At 39.5% G+C, this 18719-nt stretch overlaps 1 protein-coding gene across 1 annotated transcript; it reads right to left on the reverse strand.

Annotated features, from left to right (window-relative positions):
* Positions 1-233: 233 nt before the first annotated feature.
* On the reverse strand, positions 234-1145 carry LOC116206404. Its single transcript, XM_031539277.1, has one exon. The coding sequence runs from the start codon at positions 1143-1145 to the stop codon at positions 234-236; it is 912 nt and encodes a 303-aa protein (XP_031395137.1).
* Positions 1146-18719: the final 17574 nt, after the last annotated feature.

The raw sequence follows: 18719 nt of genomic DNA on the forward strand, positions 1-18719 counted from the left end.
CATTCGTCATTCAAATACAGAAAAAACAGCAAACAAGCCAAGTTTTTCAAACAAGTCTGCCAATTCAAGCCCCGCAATCTATGGCCTGATAATGGGAATCAACGTTCATTCGGGTTCTACAAAGAATCCTTCATTTTCAGTCGTTCACATAACGGCAGAAAAAATTCAGGCCGATTCTAATCGATTGATGCAACACGGAAGAGCTAATGGATGGTAAGATCATTTGCAAAATTTCAAGAAACATATTCATTCTCAACGCCCGAAGGTTGGGTTCTGATCATGGATGCGGAAGGCAATTTAGTTCTTCCGATATAAAACGTATCTAGTGGTACACCTCGCTCGGATTGCTTCTCCATCTCCTTGATCTTCCTCCTCACTACTAGCCTGTGGATGCATAACACTACCAAACACAAAAGGGCCAACACGAAAAACCCGCCTACGAATCCTACCACCCACCATTTCCAGAGCTTGTCCCCTTCCTTCTTGTGATTCGATGGCGTGAGGGGAACGGCTAGAGAAAAATGGCCTTGATGTCGAGCTGAGCACACGTTCGGCGAGGTCATGTTGCTAAATTCATATGACTTATTCATACCGAGTGCAACACATCTGATCAGCCCATTAGCGTGTTTTTCTGGAAAAGGAAGAAAATGAATGGAGATCAGGGTGCCGTCGGTGCTTAAATTCAGCTTCTGGCTCCCTAGGACAGTGGAGTTCGAGGCATCGTAAGCCGAAAACCCAAGAACTGGAGCGATGAGCTCATACCCCGGGACGTGGTAGTAATGGGAGGACAAGTTGTGCAAATTCTCAAACACTATGACGAGCCTCTTCACGTAAGGCATCGGGATGATCCTTGGTGGGATCCAGAAGTCGCTGAAATTCACACCTCTGACCCAAAAACTCGAGCTTCTGAACCTCACGACTGAGACTTCGATCCCAGAAAAACTAGGAGGGAGAGAGACTTTGTACACGGTTCCTGTCCGAGGCCGCTTCAGCGACTCATTCACAAACTTGAGGATATAATCATCCAGAGACTCCGGCGTGGACATGCTGCTGTTGCCGTCGCTTCCCAAGACCGGAATCGCCACTGCAGATCGAAGCACGACTAGGATGACCCACCAGCTGATAAACCTGAGGCCTCTTTGCATCTTTCATGCCGAAAAGCTCTCCCCCAGAATCATGGACTACGATATTACTTTCTGTCCTCCTTCACAACCCGAATGAATGTCCTGCATCCATCGGTCGTGGGGTAGAGGAGGAGAGCTGTTCGTATTTCTAGCTTCTTATGCGTCCCATGCTCTATACATCCACGGGAATAACGCGAACAACGAACATGTTGGATTATTCTTTCGAGACTCCTCGATCTGCAGATGAAGGAAGGAACAAAACGAGGGAGATCGAGTTGGTTTTGCGGGGAAAACGTGCGCTGGCTGGGGAGAGAGGGGAATGGTAATGTGTGGAAAGTGAGCGACGGGTAATGCGTATGTGATTCTTTAACGTAAGGAAAGTGGGGAAAAGCCATGCGAGGAGGAGGGTCTTAGGCTGGCAAAAGGTAAAAAGAAAAGGCTTCTCCTTTTTGGAGGGACTTTTCTTGGAATTTAATTAATTAATTTGGGGCTTAATTAATTATGATTTATGGGTATTTTTAGAATAATTAGTTGGTAGAGATAGAGTGGGTTGGTTGGGTTGTGACAGACGATTCCAACGAGGCCATAAGGTAAGGCCGAGTCCAACAACAGAGGAGACGAAGACGGAAGCTGTGTCCATCCATCCAAGAACTGCTACCCTCTCCCTTATTTTTAGCCTCCTTCTCGGCGATGGCGACTTTTGTTCATCAAATCGCGGAAAGATTCAATCCTTTTAGATGCCCGTTGTATGGTCGCAAGTCGTTGCGTCAGATCTCGGATCATACGTTACATTTGAGACCATCCAGAAAGTGGATCGCTAGCTAGCTGGCAAAAGGCCAAATGATCCAATCCATTTCTAGTCATATGACTCTTTGGCCTTTGCGGTATGAGTCGTGGAAGTCGTTAGTTAGTTGAGGTTCTTTTACATGCATTTTTCTCTTTGCTAGGCGGAGGTCTTATCACTTCGGATATGGCACAAATAGTAAGATCACATACATCAAATTTGCGCAGATCATCGTACAAAATTTAATAAATGTGAAGTGTGTTGGGAGAACCCATAGCAAATGTGAGCTCGAATGACGTTGAGCCGACCAAGAGTTCCCCATGAAAATTTAGTAAAGACAGTGTCAATTATTTGCATCGAACGAAGTTGGAATTTGGATTTGTTCCTTCATGGCAATTTAGTACAGCTCCTTTCTTTCTGACTTGCATACAGTAAAATCACCTTAGATGTATATATGCATATATATAGGATAAATATTCTTTTTCATGACATCATAGCTGTGTTCAGTCTATTAGTAGTCCCACTAGGTATTGAATCTGCGACTTCTGAATCAACAAGTAAGGACTTGAGCCACTACGTTGCACTATCTTTTCATTATTAATTCAAATTTTAATGTATATATATTTATCATCAATACACATATTGTACAACTAGTAGAGTAAATAAGCAATGGCATATCAAGTTACAGTAGTTATATTAGGTTAAATGTGATACCTTTTGGGTTACATTTAAGTTTGGGCTATCCGTATAAGCAGAAGATAACAATATATGTGATGGTGGACGCTCTTTAGTAGTATACACGTTACTCTGTCAAAGTAATTTGTACTCTCTTTTGTAAACGTACTTTGGCAGAGTAATGTGCACTCTCTTTGTTAACCTTTGACAGCTTGTTAATGTATCTATTTTGGCGATGCTAAGTTATTTTGCAAAGTCGAAGGTAATGCGATTGCCAGACACAGCTCTGCCGTGCCTAAACACAACAGAAGGACCAATTTGACATAATGTTACCTCAATGTTGTCACCTAAAGAACATGCTCCTTACGGTCCAAATTGATGTAACGTCCAATCTAAACCTTCCAAACTTACCCAATTTAGCATAAATATAAGAAGGACTAATTTAATGTAACGTTTCACAAAACTGATGTAACAATAACCCCTCATTCAACAGTATGACCACCTTAAGTTAATGGAATGCATTTGAGGACCTAAATGATGTCATCAAGGACCAATTTGATGTAATCATATGACCTATTTGATGCAAAATGCTGAAGTGAGGGACGCAACTGATGTAAGAAAGACCACATTGATGCAATTTTGATTTTTGAGGGACCTAATTGATATAACAAGGACCAAATTGATGCAACCGTCCAAACTCAGGACAAATTGCCTATTTACCCCTAGATATTCTATATTCATAAAAAATGAGTTCGCAATTTTGGCATTTTGCTGGCTTTTTCTCAACTGGAGGGCCATTATGAAAATTTTATGGATCTTCTGGACCAAAAATCACTTTATTAATTACATCTCTTAAAAAAGGACAAAAGATAGCAATGGTCCTAAAAATTTATCATTTTTTTAGTTTGGGTACTATAAGATTGACTTTGCAAAAAATAATCCTAAAACGTTTAGAAAAGTGATAGATTTGGTTGATTTCGTAACTGACCGTTAACGGTTGCTAACGTGGGCACAACATCGTTAAAAATAGTCCTAATTGGCCGTCAATTGGTATACAAGGACCAACCATCGCACGCCAAGTCAATAATTCTTAAATATTTATAAAAAAATCCATAATAAATCTAATAAAAATTAGAAAAATGTAAAAGAATAAAAAAAAGAAAAATAAAAGGATTTGAAAATAAATAAATTTTAAAATATTTTGGCATTTTTATATAATACGAAAAATATCAAAAAATGGAAAAATAATTTGAAATTTTTATAAAATAAGGAAAAAATAATTAAAATATATACAAAAAACAAAAAATGATAAATAAATTTTGAAATTTTTTATAAAATAAAAACAGAAAAGGACCCAGTCTCGACCTATCGGGGTTGGGATGTATGAGGGAAGGACAAGAAAGGAGGAGCCCTTTCGAGCCTCCCTCCCTTTCGATGAGGTCGACGAGATCTCTAATGCCTTCGACGACCTCACCAGGAAGGAGAGGAGGCCGGAAGAGTTCCCCCGATCCGGACCTCCCCTACCCCTGTTTCTCCCAACCTGTTAGGGCTAGGTAATCATTTTTATTTATTTTATTTTGTATTTTATTTTACATTTTATTTTTATTTGGTTTTAGTTAATTTTTTTAATTTTCTATTATTTTATAAAATGTCAAATTACTGTTCCATTTTTTGAATTCTTTTGTATTTGCTTTTTAACATTTTTTTTCTTATTTATAAAAATTTCAAATTTTATTTCTATTTTTATGATTTTTTTCAATTTTTTGTATTTTATAAAAATGCCAAAATATTTTTTGATTTTATTTATTTTCAAAAATTTTACTTTTTTATTTTTATTTTTTTACATTTTTCTAATTTTTATTTGGTTTTAATTAATTTTATTCTATTTTTTTAAACTTAATAAGATTTTTTTAAAAAATCTTTAAGAATTATTGACGTGGCGCGCAATGGTTGGTCCACATGTACCGATTGACAGCCAACTGGGATTATTTTTAACGGTGTTATGTCCACGTTAGCAGCAGTTAACGATTAGTTATGAAATGGACTAAATCTATTACTTTTCTAAACGTTTTAGGATTGTTTTTTCATAAAGTCATAATTATAGGACTCAAACTCAAAAAATAACAAACTTTTAGGACCATTGCTATTTGCTAAACTTAGGGACCAAATTGCTTATTTACTATTAGATATTCTATATCCGTAAAGAATGAGTAGATGATTTTGGCATTTTGTTGTCTTTTTCTCAGCCGAAGGGCCACTATGAAAATTTTTTGGATCTTCTGGACTAAAAACTGCTTCCTTGATTACATCACTTAAAAAAAACTATAAAATGCTGATGCAATACAATAGATTATTGTATTCTCTACAACTAGTTGTGTGGTAGGTTTATGTCAAGCCGGCTTGTAGTTTTGTTACGCTAGTCAAATATATATATATATTAAAAAGTAGGGTTAATTTCACGTAGCACGAGATTTTAAAAATTTTCATCACATAGTAGAAATCGAAATAATTTCACAATTCAACACGATATTTTGAAAAATTTTCACTATACAACACAACGTCAATTTCCGTCAATTCCTTAACGAAAAGATGACATGGCAGACTTTTTTGCCCACCCATGCACGACTGGACTCTCTATGGGTCTCACTTTTCAATTTTCTCTCTTTCTTTCCAACTCTCCTCTTCTTCTTCTCGGTCGACCCTTTGTCTCTATCTATCTCTCTTCTCTTCTCTTTCTTCTTTCATGCCCACGTAAAGTCATCCACATATTTTTCTTCTCCATCCCCTGCCTCCTTATCCCTTATCATCTCTCACTCCCCTCTTTCTTCTTCTCTATCCTTTGCCTCTCTCTCTCTGCTCCATTTGCTTGCTCTGTTTCTCCCCTTCCTCTACTGTCAATCTTCGAGTCACTTCCCCCATCCTCAGCTCTGAACGTCGCTTCGCATGTAGTTACAGCTTTCGCTCCATTTCAGAACGCCTGCAATGGCCGTTCTTGTAAATGGGTCGGCCCTAAATCCAATCCTTCATAGACCACAAGCCGCCAAGTTCTCTCTTTCTCTCTCGGCTAAAAAGGAGGCAACAGCATCACATGATAGCCATCATCTTTTGACCTTCCCTCTACATTGTCGTTCCATCCTATTGCCTCTCTCTTTATCTCTCTCTCTGTCTCTTTCTCAACCACACTTCATTGCCAAACGTCACATCACCTCACCAATCACCATCTTCTTTACCTCTGCCAAACATTACCATTCATTATCATCATCACCACTTCCCCTCTTCTGCCAACCATTATCATTCATCTCCATCTTCATCACAGCCTTATCAGCATTGCCATCTCCTTCATTATCATCATCGTCGCTTCACCTCGACTTCCATGGCCACACCCCTATTGAACCATATCCTCTGTTCATTTCCTTTATAGCCTTCTACATCTCCTTGGTAGCCAACTATTATCACCATCCTTCCCTTCTCTTCTCTTCGCCGTCACCATTAATTGGACCATCTTCCTTCTTTATTCTTCTTTCTCGGCTCTTTCTCCACTTGTCCCTCTCTTGGCCATTGTCACCACCGCCCTTCATCACCATCACTCTCCATCATCACCTTGTCCCCCCTCTTTTGTTGCGATGGTTGAACCTCCTTGAGTCCCTCATCCTTCTCTTCCTTTGCGTTGCTGCTGCTGTTGCTCCTACCGTGCTTACCTCCCTACCGCTGTTTGTCTTCATTCCTCCACAGCTGCCCCTCTGTGAAGTCCTTAAACTGACTTGGTGTTGTCTCATCTCTCTATCGAGCTGCCTGCTGAGTTGTTGTCCTCCTCAAGCTTATTTGAGCTCTACCACTGCTACTACTCTGTTTCCTGAGTTGCCACCCTCTTCGACCGATTGCTAAGCTACTACCGTACTAAGGCACGAGCCATGCTTGATTTCAATAGTAGTGGAGGGGATAGAGAAGAAGAAAGAGAAGAGAGAGACAAAGAGAGGGTTGACTGATAATAAGAAGAGGAAATGAGGAAAGAGATAGAGAGAGAAGTGAAAAGTCGGACCCATAGAGAGTCCAGTTGTGCAAGGGTGGATAAAAAACCTCTGCCACATCATCTTTTCGTTAAAGAATTGACAGAAATTGGCGTCGTGCTATATGGTGAAAAAATTTCAAAATATCGTGCTAAATCGTGAAATTATTTCGATTTGTACTACTTGGTGAAAATCTTTAAAATCTCGTGTTATGTTGTGAAATTAATCCTATAAAGAATCAGTTCATTGGCTAGACCTTTTTTTGGTGGAAATGATATATTTTATTAATCAACGCACATAATATACATTAATTGACCACATGATATTGCCTGCGCTAACCCAGCCATGACGCTGTCGAAATTTATCCCAGCCATGACACTGCTGGTGTTTGTCCTGACCGTACAATTACTGGGTAACAACATACTCGTTATTACAACACCAACAAGGAAAACTGACCGCACACCATACATAAACTGATCACAACCACATGATACCACGTAAATCAGACCCGAAACCTGATCTTCTAAGCCTAACCAAACACACACATAATTTGACCAAATTAGAAGCTCCTCTAAATGGGCACTGTGGGGCAAATAGAATCGAGCACGACCACTGCATTGGACTACATCGGTAAATCGTCAACTGTGAAAGTTCGAGAGGCCAAAGTTTTTAACTTGGGGTGGGGAACAGAAATCGGTGACCATCAAGGGCTCCAGAAGAGCCATGCTTGAGTCAGCCTGGTATGTCAAAGGGTGGACTGAATTGATGTTGCGCTGCGAGGGAATCGGACAGTAGAAGATTGGGGCGCACTGCACCTTTGCGCGGCGGTGGATCAACAACGGGTTGGTTAGGTGGAGGACGAAGAAATGGGGTGGCAGTGGAGGAGCGGTACCAGAGAAGTTGGTTGACCGAGAAAAAATAGGAGAAACGATCTTTACGAGTACGGGAGAGACGATCGTTGTTGGACGCGTCCAGTTGGAGCCGGACGCGATGGCGGCAGCTACGGAATGGGGTGGGGTTACTGGGTTAGGGTTTGGATAGAGAGAGTGAGCAGAGGAAACGAGGTTTTCATCTACTTATCATTGGCTAGACCTAGTTAATATATGTTTGGATAACAAATCACTATATATAAATATTTATATATTTATATATCAATATACTTTAAGTTGCAAACCATCAATCAACGTGGGTTGGTTCAAGTGGTACGACGTTTATTCTCATTGAGTTGGTTTTAATCTTGTGAATGAAGAAAATCTATGCTGTGAAAGTTTTACCTCTCAATGGATTGATTATACTTGAACTGAATTAGCCAAGACTCGTTGCACATTCGGATACTAGGGTTCAAAAAAAAAAAAATTTGTGAACCATGAATGGAGCTGTTTAATCCAAGAAGCTAGTCTTTAGTTAATTATTTGGGTTGGTATAGGCCCCGTAACTATGTCGCTTAAAATGTTAGATTGGGAAAACCCGATTGACCCCAACAGCCTTGATTGTGGTTTGCATTGGATCAAAGTCAAGAGTACTCGATCTAAACCAATATGCGAACAAATCCAAATCAATATCTAAACGCTTGGTTGATGATATTTGATGTGGAGAAAAAGTCCGAGTCGGGATCTTCCTCCCACTGGGAAGAATCCTCCCATTCTCTTCGGGTATGATCGATCCGATCTTCCAGTCCATACCCGCAATCCTAGGATTCATGAACCACGGAACAATAGTCAACCGGGGCTTGGGATCTGGTAAGGAGGAACCCCCTCCGACGCTCAAGTCAAAGCTAAGGGGGAGAGTCAGAGGTAGAGAGAGAGCAAAAAGGGGAGAAAAAGAGCTTACCCGAAGTCCCCAAGAGAGTGGGTATTATAGAGAGAGATATGAGGCAAAACTGGAATTGCTTGAGCGGGCTTGGGCCCATCATGGGCCGGTGGGACGGAGTCAAGTCGAGGCCCGCTCGATTCTCTTTGAGTCTAGGGTCGAGACTCGCCGAGGCCCCATGGGAGGTGGAGGGCTCACCAAGCCCCCCATGTTGTGGAGAGCCAGCCGAACCTTCCATGGGGGGAGGAAGGCTCACCGAGCCCCTCATGTTATAGAGGGGTCGCCGAGGGTAGAAGGCTCGCCGAGGGGTGGAAGGTTCGTCGAGCCTCCCCACGGTAGTTCAGTGTCTCCATTCTTTCGTGTATGCTTCTATGCTTGGGGTGCATGTTAGGAATTGGTGTATGTCCTAGAGGCAATCTATCATCTATTCCGTAATATGACATGTATTTCATTATAATACGAGACATTTCTATTATTGTGTAGATTGCGCTAAATATGATTATACACAATAATGTCCTTGGAATAGTGGGTTCAATAGGCATCAAGTGTGACTTGATTGTGAGATCCTATAATTACCGAACATTATTCTTAAATGTCCATAGTCAAAGTATTATCGTTAATTAGGACAACGATAATACGATTAGACTAGTGTGGGTGTTGATTGATGACCGAGTCTCACAGATCATGGATATAGAGATATCAAGTCACACCACATATATACATTAAGAGTAATGTGTATTGGACTGACCCGCCATGAGATTGCTACATGGGTTGTTACGTGACTGTCATTAACATATCTCAAAGTGACTATAGTGTAATGGTCCTTTGACTTAAGGTTACCATGGATTCCTACATGTAATGTCATATACTTTGATACTGTCAAATGCCACCGTAACAAGCTGGTTATAAAGACTGTTATTGGGTATATCACAGAGCATGGAGAGGAATGTGAGTGACCGAGATAGGATTTGTCCCTCCTACGAAACGGGAGCGATATCTCACGGCCACTTGGTGGTTAAGTCTAAAAGTGTATGCATACCCAAATGAGTCGATATAAGATATCGAGCTCATTTGTTCTGATAGACTTACCCGATAAACCAAGAAAGAGAGATATTGAGCCATACAAGGATGTCATCGACCATGCCTTGGGTTCAATAGAGATATAGAGGACAATGGATTATATTACACGGTAATATATGTCACGAGATTCGTCGAGAAATTGACTTTCCGATTACTTGAGTAACAGTGATGCATTGTTAGATGCTGCTCACTGTTTATAATATTGAAATAGAGATTTCGATATTACTATCAACGTAATTGGGAACCTACAGGGTCACACACTACGACTAAATTGACGAGATATTTTGAAATAATAAAATTGTCTAATAGAGATTAGATGATTTATGGTGCGACCGATTAATCGAATATTTAATGAGATTAAATTTATCGATTAATTAGACTCGATTTATTAGATTAAATGGACACAATTGATGCACGATCCATGTGAGGACACATGGCAATTTGGAATTCTTAATTCCTCTTGTCCCACACCGGTTTGGGGACTTGAAAAGCTCCCCCCCAAGCTCTATATATATAGATATATACTGCTAAAGGGATATATATAAAAACACACACATATATTTATATGGGCTATTACATATATATGTGCGTGCATATATGTGTATGCATATAAAATATATATAATTTGGGTTGAATTGTTCAACTCAAATTAGGTCCATTAGTCTGAAAATTTCGGGTGTCGCATCAATGTTTCTTTCGAGTGTTGGTCGCTAGCACCGCCGATCTCGAAGACTCGTCGACAAAGTCGGTGTGGATACCGGTAGAGGCGTCACGCGTGGGACGCTCGGCCGACAATTTTAAATATTCAAGGTACGCTTTTATTTACTGTTATTCTTCTAGTAGGTCTTGGAATTAGTTTCACGGCTATGAAATTTTGAATTTCTGTTCCTTTTTCGCTTCCGTAGATCATGCAAACTTACATGACTCCTTCTAGGGATATGCTCTACAGACAGCTGCTCTAATATTAAACAATGCTCCGTCGAAATCAGTTGAAAGGACACCATATGAGATGTGGTATGGGAAGCGTCCCAAGATGTCTTTTCTAAAGATATGGGGTTGCGAAGCTTATGTGAAGAGATTGTCTTCGGATAAGCTTGGCCCTAAATCGGACAAATGTTACTTTGTGGGGTATTCTAAGGAAACTCGAGGATACTATTTCTATAATCCCATTGAGGGCAAAGTGTTTGTTGCTCGAACTGCGGTATTTCTTGAGAAAGAGTTTCTCTCCAAAGGAACTAGTGGGAGGAAATTAGAACTTGGGGAAGCTCTACCACAAAATGACATTGACCAATCGACGGGTGATGTTGCAGAACAAGTACCACAAGGTGTTGTGGCACAATCTTCTGCACAGGTGACACAGGAGCCTCGTAGGTCTAGTAGGATACGTCATGAGCCCGAGAGATATGAATTTCTCGTGACTCAAAACAATGACGTATTGCTCATAGATAATGATGAGCCTACAACCTATGCGGAAGCTGTAATAGGCCCTGACTCTGAGAAATGGCTGGAGGCCATGAGATCTGAGATGGAGTCCATGTACAATAACCAAGTATGAACTTTGGTTGATCCACCTGAAGGGGCAAAACCCATTGGGTGTAAGTGGGTCTTCAAGAAGAAGACTGACATGGACGGTAATGTGATTACCTTTAAGGGCCGACTTGTGGCAAAAGGTTTTAGACAAGTTCATGGTGTTGACTATGACGAAACCTTTTCCCCGGTAGCTATGCTTAAATCCATCAGGATCTTGCTTGCAATTGCAGCTTATTATGATTATGAGATCTGGCAAATGGATGTCAAAACTGCTTTCCTAAACGGGAAGCTCCTCGAGGATGTGTATATGACACAACCTGAGGGTTTTGTCGATCCACATTGTGCCGGAAAGGTTTGTAAGCTACAACGGTCTATTTATGGGCTGAAACAAGCTTCTAGGAGCTGGAATCTTCGTTTTGATGATGCAATCAAAGAGTTTGGTTTCATCAAGAATGAAGATGAACCCTGAGTTTACAAGAAGGTTAGTGGGAGCGTAGTGATCTTCCTGGTATTGTATGTAGACGACATACTTCTGATCGGGAATGACATTCCTTCCCTACAGTCTGCTATTGGATCCATCATGTATGCTATGTTATGCACTCGATCCGATGTCTCGTATGCTTTGAGTATGACGAGTCGATACCAATCAGATCCAGGTGAGAGACACTGGATTGCAGTGAAAAACATCCTTAAGTACTTACGAAGGACTAAGGAGATGTTTTTGGTATATGGAGGCGAAGAAGAGCTCGTTGTAAAAGGTTACACCGATGCTAGCTTCCAGACCGATAAGGACGACAGTAGATCGCAGTCAGGGTATGTGTTCTCCCTGAATGGAGGTGCTGTGAGTTGGAAGAGTTCCAAGCAAGAGATAGTAGCCGATTCTACCATAGAGGCCAAGTATATTGTTGCCTCTAATGCCGCAAAAGAGGCCGTTTGGATCAAGAAGTTCGTGACAGAACTTGCTGTGGTTCCTAGCATTGCAGACCCAGTGGATCTCTATTGTGACAACAATGGAGCCATTGCGCAAGCTAAGGAACCCAGGTCTCACCAGCGATCCAAACATATACTCAGGCGCTTCCATCTCATTCGCGAGATCATCGACAGAGGAGATGCGAAGATATGCAGAATACCAACAGATGAGAATCTCGCAGATCCACTTACGAAGCCTCTTGTGCAGCGCAAGCACGAGGCTCACACTAGATCTATTGGCATTAGACATATGCCAAATTGGCTCTAGTGCAATTGGGAGATTGTTAGGAATTGGTGTATACCCTAGAGGCAATTTATCATCAGTTCCGTAATATGACATGCATTTCATTATAATACGAGGCATTTCTATTATTGTGTAGATTGCGCTAAATATGATTCTACACAATAATGTCCTTGGAATAGTAGGTTAAATAGGTATCAAGTGTGACTTGATTGTGAGATCCTATAATTACCGAACATTATTTCTAAATGTCCATAGTCAAAGTATTATCGTTAATTAGGACAACGATAATACGGTTAGACTAGTGTGAGCGTTGATTGATGACCAAGTCTCACAGATCATGGATATGGAGATATCAAGTCACACCACATGTATACATTAAGAGTAATGTGTATTGGACTGACCCGCCATGAGATTGCTACATGGGTTGTTACGTGACTGCCATTAGCATATCTCAAAGTGACTATAGTGTAATGGTCCTTTGACTTGAGGTTACCATGGATTCCTACATGTAATGTCATATATTTTGATACTGTCAAACGCCACCGTAACATGCTGGTTATAAAGACAGTTATTGGGTATATCACAGAGCATGGAGAGGAATGTGAGTGACCGAAATAGGATTTGTCCCTCCTACGAAACAGGAGCGATATCTCACGGCCACTTGGTGGTTAAGTCTAAAAGTGTATGCATACCCAAATGAGTCGATATAAGATATCGAGCTCATTTGTTCTGATAAACTTACCCGGTAAACCAAGAAAGAGAGATATTGAGCCATACAAGGATGTCATCGACCATGCCTTGGGTTCAATAGAGATATAGAGGACAATGGATTATATTACACAGTAATATATGTCACGAGGTTCGTCGAGAAATTGACTTTCCGATTACTTGAGTAACAGTGATGCATTGTTAGATGCTGCTCACTGTTTATAATATTGAAATAGAGATTTCGATATTACTATCAACGTAATTGGGAACCTACAGGGTCACACACTACGACTAAATTGACGAGATATTTTGAAATAATAAAATTGTCTAATAGAGATTAGATGATTTATGGTGCGACCGATTAATCGAATATTTAATGAGATTAAATTTATTGATTAATTAGACTCGATTTATTAGATTAAATGGACACAATTGATGCACGATCCATGTGAGGACACATGGCAATTTGTAATTCTTAATTCCTCTTGTCCCACACCGGTTTGGGGACTTGAAAAGCTCCCCCAAGCTCTATATATATAGATATATACTGCTAAAGGGATATATATAAAAACACACACATATATTTATATGTGCTGATACATATATGTGTGCGTGCATATATGTGTATGCATATAAAATATAGGGCCGGCAATTCGTATCGTGTCGTGTTTATACGTGTCGTGTCTAAACGGGTTCGTGTTATCGAAGTCATAACCCGTACACGACACGATTATTAAACGGGTTAGGTTTTGGAAACCCGTACACGACACGGTTATATTCGTGTCAACCCGTACACGACACGTTTAAACCCGTTTATCGAAACGTGTCATAATAGGTACACGAATACACGACACGATTAAACTCGATTACCCGTACACGTTTACATGACCCGTTTATCCGATAAACCCATTTACCCGGACACGTTTACACGACCCATTTACCCATTCAATCCGGTTACCCGGACACGTTATACGACCCGTTTATCCGTTTATTTCCTCCATGCATTGCACAGTTGCACTGCAGCTCAACAAAATTTCAAACACCATCCAAATTATACTGAAAGCCAAACACAAGTCTCATCCATCAAAAACAAGTCCCAGTTCTCAATTATACTCATCCAAATTATATTGAAAGCCAAGCCTATTGCCTCCGAAATTTCGAAATTAGGGTTAACCTAAGGATATTTTCGTAAATTCAGTTAGATAAACGGGTTAATGGGTTACACGATTACAGTAACACGATTAAACACGGTTAAATAAACGGGTTTAATCGTGTATAATCGGGTTACACGGGTTCAACCCGCTAAGACACGTTTATTAATCGTGTCTAAACGGGTTGGACCCGTTTAACCCGAATATCAAAAATACCCAACCCAAACCCGTTTAACTCCGTGTCGTGTAATCGTGTCGTATCAAATATTGCTGGCCCTAATAAAATATATATAATTTGGGTTGAATTGTTCAACTCAAATTAGGTCCATTAGTCTGAAAATTTTGGGTGTCGCAGCAGTGTTTTTTTCGAGTGTTGGTCGCTAGCACCGCCGATCTCGAAGACTCGTCGACAAAGTCGGTGTGGATACCGATAGAGGCGTCATGCGTGGGATGCTCGGTCGACAATTTTAAATATTCCAAGTACGCTTTTATTTACTCTTATTCTTCTAGTAGATCTTGGAATTAGTTTTACGGGTATGAAATTTTAAATTTTTGTTCCTTTTTCGCTTCCGTAGATCCTGTGAAACTAGCAATGCAGTCATCTGTATTCCTCTAGTAGTCACCTATAGATAGAGTGTGGTCTTCTATGCTCTATATGTAGCATTCTATAGTGGGAGTGCAGTCCAGACATGGCAATGTATATGGGGAAAGAATCATCAAGTCCTCCATGGAGCAAGGCTCGCTGAGCCCTCCATGGGGGAAGGTACACTGATTCCTTCAAGGGAGGCTCGGTGAGCCCCCAAGTGCGGGACTACGGTGAGTTCCTAAGTGGTCGGAGCGCATGGTTCTGCCTTACTTCGGCGAGTAAGGAGTTTACTGCCTTTCTCGAAGGCTCATGAATTTGGGATCCTACGTCTCGAACCGACCCGACAATGGTATATACCATATCAATATCCTTTCTCTAGAGATGGAATTAATTGATATATGACTATGAATATGGTTAGCCCAACAAAGCTTGTTTTCCCATGGCTGAGCTTGATCGGCCACAAGCAGTACAAGCGCTACACAACATAGATACAATACTTTCAAGAATTTCCATCTTTCATTTCTTTTGGAAGATAATATATTATGTACTTGATATGTAGAGTAACGGCTTTAGCTTACTGATATAGCAGCAGAAAAATAAGGAAATATATGAGTTGTGATTAATTTGTTCGGTACCTGGTGCTTTCTATACTCATCGTCTTTCCCTTCCAATGCCAATGTTTCGTTGCGAATTGTCAATCTACGATCTGCGTGAAGTGACTCGCTTACGGGGTCCTTGAGCTTTTTATTAATATCCATTTTCCGAGAGCAGCGGATTTCGGGATAGACATTGGTCGGAAAATGGCTCCTCAATCACCCAAAAGGAACGGTCGAGCGGTCTGAAATTTTCAGCGAGTGTTTTGGTTTTGCGAGAGCACTCAGCTGGAATTCCATTTCTTGACTAACAAGAGAGCATGGAAGAAGATCACTCATGAACTCCATTTTTTCATTAAATTATATTGCACGGTATTTTCTTGTCAATTTTAGTATGTCTAAAAATAAAGAATCAACACATATCACGTACAAGAAAAAAGATTTTAGGGTAGAAAAAGTGATCAAAATCTACAGATATTCTAGCCGCATATATGTATACAACAGCGTTATGCGCAGGTTTACACTTCTAACTACATTATATGCAATGTTTTGTGAATTTTTTGTTATATTTTTTATACATGTAAAGAAAAATAAAATTATTCATTGTTAATTTAAAAAAAAATTCAAAGGATTTTGTTATACTTGTTGGGTGAAATTTTTTTGATAATTAAAAATCATGAAATAAATAAATGGAAGGATATCTGGCCAAAAAATAATAATAATAATAATAATAATAATAATAATAATAAATGGAAGGATATGTAAAGTGAAGCGCAGATAATTGAATATTGTAGGCCGAAGACGATTTAGCGACAGAGGAAATAAATTTACCTAGCCGGTAAGCCCTCGCATTGCACGGAATTTTCCATAGTCATTATAAAAAAAATTTCAATTGATAACTCGTTATAATACTTGTTCATTCTTACTTTGTTTAATCATTTTTAATTAATGTTTGATTAAAAATAATAATCTCCCTAACAATTATCTAATTTGACTTAATTATAATTATAAATTCATAGATTTGTAATAATATTAATAGTAACAATAACAATAACAACAATAATAATTATTATTATTATTGTTGTTGTTATTATTATTAATAATTCCTCTGCAATTATTCCAGTTGGGTTACCAATAATTATATGTATCCCAATTGGCTTAATAATAATAATAATAATAACAATAATAATAATACTACTACTACTACTAATAATAAAATAGTTTTAGTGAATGTTATGGAAACAATAGGCATATGTAAGGCCAGTAATATTTGACATGATACGATTACACGACTTGGATACAACACGGAATTAAATGGATTCGGATGGTGCATTTTTGATATTCGGTCTAAACGAGTCCAACCCGTTTAGACACGATTAATAAGCCTGTCTTATCGGATTGAACCCATGTAACCTGATTATACATGATTAAACTTGTTTATTTATACATGTTTAACCGTGTAACCCATTAACCCGTTTATGTATCTGAATTTACCAAAATATCCCTATGTAACCCTAAGGTCCCTAACCTAATTTCCTTTGGATCCTTCCAGGTTCCAGCCTCCACCTTCTTCCCTTCCGCGCGACAACACTCAGATTCTCAGACGAATACGACCTCACCTGAGTCACCTCGATCGTGCAACCTCGACCTCGGCTCAACCTCGCGACCTCGACCCTGACTTCGCGACCCTCGAGCCCTCTCTCCGACCTTAGATGAAGACGACCTCACCTCGACCTCAGACGAAGATGACCTCACCTCGACCCCGGCTCAACCCCGCGACCTTGTTTGCTTCTTATTGATTTTCATTTTTTCACTGAAAAATCAATGATTTTTATTGATTTGTTTTGTCGTCGATTCCTCATTTTCGTGCTGTTGTTGATTGAAGTTCATGACTTGGGATGTTTCGGTTGTTTGCTGGGATCAAACTTGGTTGATTTAGTATCTTGTTTATGTAGAATTAAATTCCATAAAGAGGTAATCCTTTAGCTGGCATAGAAATTGCTCAGTGGATCAAAAATCCCTCCCTGTATTCTTCATTGTTTTGCTTCATTCGATTTCTTCCATGGTTCACGAAATGGATTTTCACTGATTTTGCTTCATTCTGCAAAGTTTGGTTTCTACATAACGGGATTAATAACGTCAGCAAAATTCCAAATTTGGGAATCCAAGCTCACTTGTTTTCTTAATCGAATGATATTTGATTGCTTTTCATGATCTTTTGAATTAGATGCTTTTCATCCTCCATGTCTGTCTCCAAACTTTCTTCCAATTTGCAGGAGGTTGCAAACAACTTTTGTGTGCATCAAAATGACATACACCATTTTGTTGGAGAGTGGACGCAAGTGCTGGGGATATATTCGGGCCAAGCCTTTTGATGTGTAGTTACTCTTTTCTTTAGTCAGGCAAAACATATCCCTTTTTTTATGAATTGCACTGGCGGTTCCCTGTTTCAGAATCAACAGAATCTTGGTGTAAGCAATGGCTGCCCCCGAGAATATTTTAGTTGAGATGCCCAGTTTCTTGAATTTGTATTTTGGATTAGTGCAACAAAGGTTTCTGGAAGACATGAGTGATGGCTTGTACATTTAATTATTCTTTTTTCTTCTCATTTATTTTTGGAAAATAGGTCGTGTTATCGTGTTAACATGTTAACGTGTCGAGGTCCAGGTAAACAGGTCACAAGTTCAATAACCGGGTAAATAGGTCACAGGTTTGTAGTGGACTTAGTTAAACAGTCGTGTTAATGTGTCCAGGTAACCGAGTTGATCGGATAAACATGTCGGGTTAACGTGTCCAGGTAACCGGTTATAATCATGTCGTGTATGGATACGTGTACCTATTATGACACGTTTCGATAAACAAGTTTAAACGTGTTGTGTCCGAATTGACACGGATATAAACAGGTCGTGTTCGTGTTTTCAAAACTTGACTCTTTTAATAATCGTGTTGTGTACGGGTTATGAATAGGTTATGACTTCGATGACATGAACCTGTTTAGACACGACACGTATAAACACGACACAACACGAATTGCCACCCCTAGGCATATGAATAGTCGTCGAATGAGAACCCCCATTTTGAATTTTCGGACAAATAGCATACAATTGTGAACGCCTAAGCAATTACATATTATATATAGATGTGATAGGTAGCTTACATGGTAGTCTCTTCCTCGCACGAAAATGCTTATGTGACATCTCCTACTTACACAACAAAAACTCTCATGATATATTACTTAACATGTATATGTATATATATATATATATATATAGATTGCTTTTTTTTAGGGTCATATTTTTCTTTTTTCTTTCTCTTTTTTTTTGGCTAGAAATGTGTGACTGCTTAAAAAAAGGGTAAAACTGATATTTTCTTTCAATGAATGCAAAATAGGAAAACTGATATATATTAGTAAAACTTTTACTGATATATTTTACATGTATATACAAGCTGCCAAATAGG

Source organism: Punica granatum, chromosome 1, assembly GCF_007655135.1.
Source record: "Punica granatum isolate Tunisia-2019 chromosome 1, ASM765513v2, whole genome shotgun sequence".
Lineage (NCBI taxonomy): Eukaryota > Viridiplantae > Streptophyta > Magnoliopsida > Myrtales > Lythraceae > Punica > Punica granatum.

Coding starts and splice junctions, on each gene's coding strand:
- LOC116206404 (XM_031539277.1), bottom strand. CDS start 1,145: ATGCAAAGAGGCCTCAGGTTTATCAGCTGGTGGGTCATCCTAGTCGTG.